This window comes from Bison bison, unplaced genomic scaffold (assembly GCF_000754665.1).
Source record: "Bison bison bison isolate TAMUID 2011002044 unplaced genomic scaffold, Bison_UMD1.0 scf7180017864041, whole genome shotgun sequence".
Taxonomy (NCBI): domain Eukaryota; kingdom Metazoa; phylum Chordata; class Mammalia; order Artiodactyla; family Bovidae; genus Bison; species Bison bison.
The window spans coordinates 3,618,833-3,626,819 of record NW_011494613.1 but is presented as its reverse complement, the minus strand read 5'-3'; the positions used below and the strand labels follow the sequence as shown (position 1 = coordinate 3,626,819).

The window sequence follows — 7,987 nt, the reverse complement described above, 5'->3', positions numbered from 1 at the left end:
ACAGCTATTTGTAAGGCCTCCTCAGACTGCCATTCGGCTTTTTTGCATTTCTTTTCCATGGAGATGGTCCTGATCCCTGTCTCCTGTACAATGTCACGAACCTCATTCCATAGTTCATCAGGCACTCTATCTATCAGATCTAGTCCCTTAAATCTATTTCTCACTTCCACTGTATAATCATAAGGGATTTGATTTAGGTCATACCTGAACAGTCTAGTGGTTTTCCCTACTTTCTTCAATTTCAGTCTGAATTTGGCAATAAGGAGTTCATTATCTGAGCCACAGTCAGCTCCTTGGTCTTGTTTTTGTTGACTGTATAGAGCTTCTCCATCTTTGGCTGCAAAGAATATAATCAATCTGATTTCGGTGTTGACCATCTGGTGATGTCCATGTGTAGAGTCTTCTCTTGTGTTGTTGGAAGAGGGTGTTTGTTATGACCAGTGCATTTTCTTGGCAAAACTCTATTAGTCTTTGCCCTGCTTCATTCCGTATTCCAAGGCCAAATTTGCCTGTTACTCCAGGTGTTTCTTGACTTCCTACTTTTGCATTCCAGTCCCCTATAATGAAAAGGACATCTTTTTTGGGTGTTAGTTCTAAAAGGTCTTATAGGTCTTCATAGAACCATTCAACTTCAGCTTCTTCAGCATTACTGGTTGGGGCATAGACTTGGATTACTGTGATATTGAATGGTTTGCCTTGGAAACAAACAGAGATCATTCTGTCGTTTACTAGCATTTAAAAAATTTTAAATATTTATTCAGTAGAAAATGAACTTTTAAAAGTATCATGTAATTATTACTGAGAATGAAACAGATACAGAGAAGGCAATGGCTAATTTTAGTTATCATCAGTATTGAATTTTTGTTCATCCTCTCTGTTGTATTTTTGGAAAGTAGTTATAGCACAATGCAATGTAAGAGAATTACTGGACACTGCAGAAAGATACTTGGTCACTTTCATCATTATTCTTCAAAAACAAAATATGTGACACACAAGGATTTTGGAATTATTTTGCCATATGCTTACACAAAATATTCAAATATGGAGGAATAGCAGCTATGACATTTTAAAAGAATGCTTTTAACAATAACAAAGACAAAAACCTTAACACTGTGTTTTATATCAAAACAGCAGAACTAACAATCAATGGCTGCTTTGTAAAAAGACAATATGGTTCATATGTTGGAACCTATCAGTATATTACTCCTACCAGCATGCCTTGAGAGGACAATTACAGTAGTGCTTACATATATGTGATGTAAAAATTCTGCTCTATTACAGGAATATTGCTACAATTAGTATGTGTGCAATAAAAGCTGGGATGCAGATGGAAATGGAAACAGTTTTGCTACCTTAAAAGTCAATTATGACTTCTACTTCTAACTATGGCAGGCTAGGTAATTCTAGGAGATCAAACTAGTCAATTCTATAGGAAGTCATCCCTGAATATTCATTGGAAGGACTGATGCTGAAGCTCCAATACTTTGGCTATCTGATGTGAAAAGCCGACTCACTGGAAAAGACCCTGATGCTGGGAAAGATTGAGGGCAGGAGGAGAAGGGTGCAACAGAGGATGGTTGGATAGCATCACTGACTCAATGGACATGAGTTTGTAGCAAACTCTGGGAGATGGTGAAGGACAAAGAAGCATGACACACTACAGTCCATGGAGTCGCATAGAGTTGAACAAACTTAGCAACTGAACAATGAACAGCAACAAGCAATTCTTCTGAGAACAACTAGAAAGCATGTATTATGACAAAGGTAATCTTCAAAGCATCAGAGCTAATAATATGATGAAGAGATACTGGGCAAAAAATATAGGAGAAAATCCAAAAACCTGAAAAGGTAAACCCAGTATTCAAAGATGCTTTTGTTCACAAAATGTTTGCCAAAACAGTTGCAAATCTGAGCTGCATATGTGCAACTTTAAGGGGCAAGGGTGACAGACAGGCAAGCCCAGAGTCTCCCTGAAGTATGGAAACTGATTTTATATATATACAATATACAGGTATCCAAGGCTACAAGGATATTACAGGGTTATACCCTAAGATAGGAATGAATGGATGTAAATCAGCATTTGTGTAGACTTGCAGCCTAGGCTCTGTACACAGGTGTTCAAAGAAACTCAAGCCTCAACCTCAATTTTAGGTTGAACTGTACAGATCTCAAGTTCTGACAAAAAATTTTCTCTAGAGGAAGAACTGCCATTCTAGGTCTCAAATATTTACTAAAAATAATGTTCTAAATACAATGATAAACATTTAAAGACAAGTACCCAAAAATACAAAACACCAGAATGTAATAGAGAAAACAGATAAATTCTAAAAGGAATATAAAACCAAAGTTAAACATGCAGAGAACAAGTTAAACAGTATTATTAGACACAACTGAAGAATTTATGAACCTGAACTATAAGACAGATCAGAAGAAATTGTACAGGATCCAGTATCAAGGGGGGAAAAAGTAGTTAATACATGTTATTAAAGACCCAGAAAACGAAGGACAGAATAGAGGCAAAATGTGAAGAAACAGTAACTAAAAAATTTCCATAGCTGATGAAAGATATCAAACCACAGATTCAAAGATCCCAATCATTCCAAAATATAATAAATAAGAAGAAATCTCCAACTAGACACACCATACTGAAACTTCATGGAAGAAAAAAGAACAGCTTAAAAGTAAAAGGGGGGAGGCAGAGAATTTATTATCAAAGGGTTCTTTGATTTACTATCAAAGAACCTTCAAAGGGTTCATATTTAAGAATCAATTCTCAGTAGCAAGAGTGGATACCAGAAAACTGTGAGACATCATTAGTGTGCTAAAAATAAGTATCTGCAATAATATTATCACAAAGTAAAATATACCTCAAGCATGAAGTAAAATAAAGGCATTTAAAACAAAGAAAAAAACAGAATTTTTACCAACTGTAGACCTACTTCCCTTAAAGCAAATTCTAAAAGATATATTCTAGTAGAAGGCAAAATGATTCCAGACAGAAAGGTCTGAGATGCTTGAAAAGTAGAAAGGAAAAAAGAGAGAGATAAATTCATGGGTAAAATCTAAGGATTATTGCATAAAATGGTAAGAATAATATCTTCTGAATTTTAAAAGATAAGGATCTAAAAATGTATCAAAGTAAGAGCACATTAAATCAAGAAAGAGTAAATGGAATAACAAGTTTTCAAATAATTGCATTTTCCTTGAAGAGTATAAAGGTATTGATTAATATTAGATATTGATAAATTAAACATGTATGTTCTAGGGAGACCACCATAGGAATAAGAAACAATATATATAACTTCCAAAACAGGGATAATAAAATATAATTTATCCAAATAGTTAAAAATAAAATCAGAATATATTATACTCAGACCACTGAAATTTTTTTAAAAGGAATAACAAAAAAAGACAAATTTAAGAAAAGAAATAAAAAGAATATAAAACAAACAAAAGGCAATATCTAGCTTATGAATTTTCAGACAAAGAAGGGGACTGTAACATTTTGGCAAATTTGCTATGTAAACAGTACTAAATTTGTCATTGTACAATGAAGTTTCATTTTGATTTCTGGGATACTGCTAACTGTTAAGACTTTGTAAATTCTTCATTTTATAATGGAAGTATCGGGAGTTGGTGATGGACAGGTAGGCCTGGCATGCTGCGATTCATGGGGTCACAAAGAGTTGGACACGACAGAGTGGCTGATCTGATCTGTTTTTTAGAACGATTGAGTAAATTGCTTAGTTTGTCCAAATTAAAAAAAAAAAAAAAGGCAGCATCTATAAAAAACAAAAATCAAATGGCAGGATAAAACAAAAAATACCAATAACCATAATATATGTAAATAGGTAAAATTTGCTTTTAAAAAATGAGGCACACAGATCTTTGTATCTAAATGAATTTCCCATTCAAAGGAACCAATAGTCTTTGAACAAAGGTCTGATTCCAGTTCTAGTGAATGGAAAGTGTCCTGGGCCCTCTTTCTGTACCAGAAAGTCCTGTTGGATCTTTGTCCTTCTGGTCACTGGATTTGAACAATCACCAAGAGCAATTTATTTTTGAACTAGCTTTGTAATGTGTTACTCCATTTTCAACAGTTCTAACCAAACTTCTTAAAATTGCTGCAATTTTTACTTCTGTTCAGGCAATTCTGCCTTCTCTCAGTTCCCTATATTCACACTTTTATCCACACAAAGACAGAAAAATATGTGTCCATGCTTTATAAACACACAGTTTAGTTAACACTATACTAATATCACAGATTCCTCTATTGTGTCAGTTCAGTTAGAAGCAAATGCTACCAATGGAGGATAAAGAGAGAAAGAGCAGTAGGCAGGGGTTGCCTTCAGACCATAATCCAACAACTGTGGAAGGGGAAGAGAGATTTTTAATCTTAAATTGAAGTGTAGAATTACAATGTTGTGTTAGTTTCAAATGTATAGCACAGTGATTCAGACATTGTTGCTTAGTCGCTGTCATGTCTGACCCCATGGACTGTAGCCCACCAGGCTCCTCAGTTCATGGGATTTTCCAGGCAAGGGTACTGGAGCGGGTTGCCATTTCTTTCTCCAGGGAATCTTCCCTCGTCAGGGATCATACACATGTCTCCTGCACTGTCAGGCAGATTCTTTCTTTACCTTTGAGCCACCAGAGAAGCCCATAATCATACATCAAAAACCTTGTTAAAAAAAAATTAAATGGATGGTTTTACACTAGTGTGAGTAGAGCAATTTGATGAGTAGAAAATAAAGCATCTGTACTTGAAAATAAGTGAAAAAAAGATCCCTGAAAAAAACACTAAATTAACTTCTAGAAAATTTATTCTAGGGGAAAAAGAAAATTCCCCAAATATCATTAGAAATGATAAAGAAAATAATCCAACTTTAGAAATGGAGATTAAAACTAAAGAGAGACTATATACAAACTCTGCATATAAACTTATAAATTTCAACTGAATAGATGGTTTTTTGTAAGAATATATGTTACCAATTGACTTGAGAAAAAAATATTAAGCATGAGTAACCCAAGAATTAGAAAATAAAAGGTTCTAATTGTCAAAAGTTACCTTCCCAAATAGCTCAAATGTTCCTAGACAGTGGATTCTTCCACAATTTCAAGATTATTCCTATGTTCTTTCAATTCCAGAATAATAAAAAAATGAAATGCTAACCAATTAACTTTATAAAGCAAGAATAACCTTGATAAGAGTCCAACAAAAAATACACTACATATATATTTCACTCATTAGTATATATTTTAAAAAACAATAAAATATTGCCTAACAGAATTCAATATAATATTTAAGAATAATACATCATAATCAAGTAATGGATGTAATGCAAGGAATGTAAAGATGTTTCAATATCAACATTGACGTTGATGACCCCATTTCAAGCAAAGGCATATATGGACAGAATTTCTTTATGTCTGACTTATGCTATTACCCTGGTTGTTCTTTCCCTATGATTAACCTTTTTGTCTTATTCTTTTCCATATATGTGTTATTAGTAATCTATCTAGGATCCTACACAAATAAAATAATTCTAAATACCATTAAAACTTTATGCACAATGATGTTCATCACAGAATTATTTTAAGAGGAAAATATAAGTAGGAAGAAGAAAAGGGGGAAAGGAGACAAAAAGGAAAAGGAGGAGGAACTTTTAACGAACTTTTAACAATGAAAGAAAGTGGACCAAGAAGTGGACAGTAATTGTCTTGAGGGAGAAAAATAATAGACTATTTTGGTTTTCCTCTCTTGATTTTTCTACTTTGAGACTCCATGGACTGTAGCCCACCAGGCTCCTCTGTCCATGGAATTCTCCAGGCAGGAATACTGGAGTGGGTTTCCATTTGCTTCTCCAGGGGATCTTCCCAACCCACGGACTGAACCCGGGTATCCTGCATTGCAGGCAGATTCTTTACCATCTGAGCCACCAGGGAAGCCCTTTAAAATAAGCAGTGTGACATAAAATATTAAATACCTTAAGGGAAGAAGAAAACAGATTAATAATTGTATTAGGTAGTTTTAAACTTTTTTAAACAATAACTAAAAATTCACTTTTAAAAGCAAATAAGCATATCATAAAGATCTTCTAAACAGCCCAAGATGCTTTATACCTGGTCAGTCAAATAAGTCCTTCAGAAAGAAAGGAGAATATTTTTCTTGAGTAGCTAAAGTAACATGGATAGTCCAACCATTTTCTTAGAAATATACCTATAAGTGTACATGTATAAGTGTACACATAGTTATAAGCTTATAAGTATATGTGTATATATGTACACACATATAATATATATATAATAATTATTTATTATATGCATACTTTCTATAGTGCCATCCAATCATTCAGTTATTGCAGTCTTTACTGACAATTTACATAGTAACTTCCAGTAAAACTTAATATCATAATTAATTATACAGTTTAATTAGTAAACAACAATAGAGAAAAGTCATTCTGTATTTTACCTCATATTTTGGATATACGGTTTCCTTCATGACAGATACTGGAACAGAGAATTTGGGTGAAGTTAGATTCCAAAACAACTTTGTAACTCCTGGATAAGCAGACACCTTTGAAAATAACATAAAAAGGCTATTAGAAACTAATAAATAGCCCCTAGGATAAACACTCAAGCTTCTATCAAAATTAGTTCTAGTTCCTGAGAAAATGAAGTGATTGGTTCCACAGTCTCTGAAAATCTGGGAAAGACAATTGATCATACAATCTGATCTGATAAGATTAGCAAAAATAAAAAGTCAGCAGTTTCAAGTGATGCCGAGGATGTGGGAAACTAGTAAAATCACACTAGAGGTAAACTGGTCGTTTCTAGTAAAATGGAAAAATGTACATGCCACACGATCCAACAATTTCACTTCTAGCTATATGGTCTAAGGAAATTCTTTCACATATGCATGAGGAGATATGTACAAGGATGTCGATACAGCATATGAAATAGCAAAATCATAGCCCAATCTAAATGTCAATTAATAAGTAGATGAATAAAATGTATTATATTCATTTAACTAAACACTGTAAAGACATTCCAGCACAAACATTATCAACCATAGATGGATCTTGTTGCTAAGTCACTTCAGTCGTGTCCAACTCTGTGCAACCCCGTAGATGGCAGCCCACCAGGCTCCCCCGTCCCTGGGATTCTCCAGGCAAGAAAGAACACTGGAGTGGGTTGCCATTTCCTTCTCCAGTGCATGAAAGTGAAAAGTGAAAGTGAAGTCGTGTTCGACTTATCGAGACCCCATGGACTGCAGCCTCCCAGGCTCCTCCATCCATGGGATTTTCCAGGCAAGAGTACTGGAGTGGGGTGCCATTGCCTTCTCCGAGATGGATCTTAGTAGCATACTATTTAACAGTACAATAAGCATGATTTAGAAAGATAACTACAAAGTCACGTCATTTATATAAACATTCCTAGAACACACAGAACTACAGGATTTATTGTTTAAGGTCACAAGTACACCTAATAAAGTAAAAAATCATGGAGTGGGGAAAAAAACACAATTGTAACAGTAACTGTCCTTGGGTAAAAAGGAAGAGAAATGGAATTAAGAAGTACAAGAGGACTTAATCTGTTCTTTAAATGTCTTTTAAAAAAACTGAAACAAGTATGACAAAATGTTAATTACAAACACACATGTAGTCATGTGTTCGTTAGTTTGGTTTCTGTATTTGTTTCCTTCAACTTTTTCCAAATAAAAGTTGAAATTTTTTAAAAATTATTTGGGAGGTCAAGAGGAATCCCACAATGAAATGTGGAATATAACAAAACAATCTAATTGTATTATAAATATATGAAACAATCTCAATGAAAGGAGAAAGAAAAAATTGCTGACCTTAGTAACTTTGGAAATGAGTAAAGTATATAACACTACAGGCAAAATAAATTGTACATTGTGCTACACTGTAGTTGATAAGGTTATTTGCCACAAGAATATGGGTAAATAATTCTGAAATTTCTATAC

General features: G+C 34.0%; 1 protein-coding gene across 1 annotated transcript in view; it reads right to left on the bottom strand.

The window, feature by feature from the left end:
* LOC104985275 overlaps positions 1–7,987 on the bottom strand; it is a 72,623-nt gene that overhangs the window by 29,091 nt on the left and 35,545 nt on the right. The window contains exon 5 of the mRNA XM_010835353.1: positions 6,473–6,577. Coding sequence (XP_010833655.1) covers positions 6,473–6,577 — 105 coding nt within the window. The remainder of the gene's footprint in view (positions 1–6,472; positions 6,578–7,987) is intronic.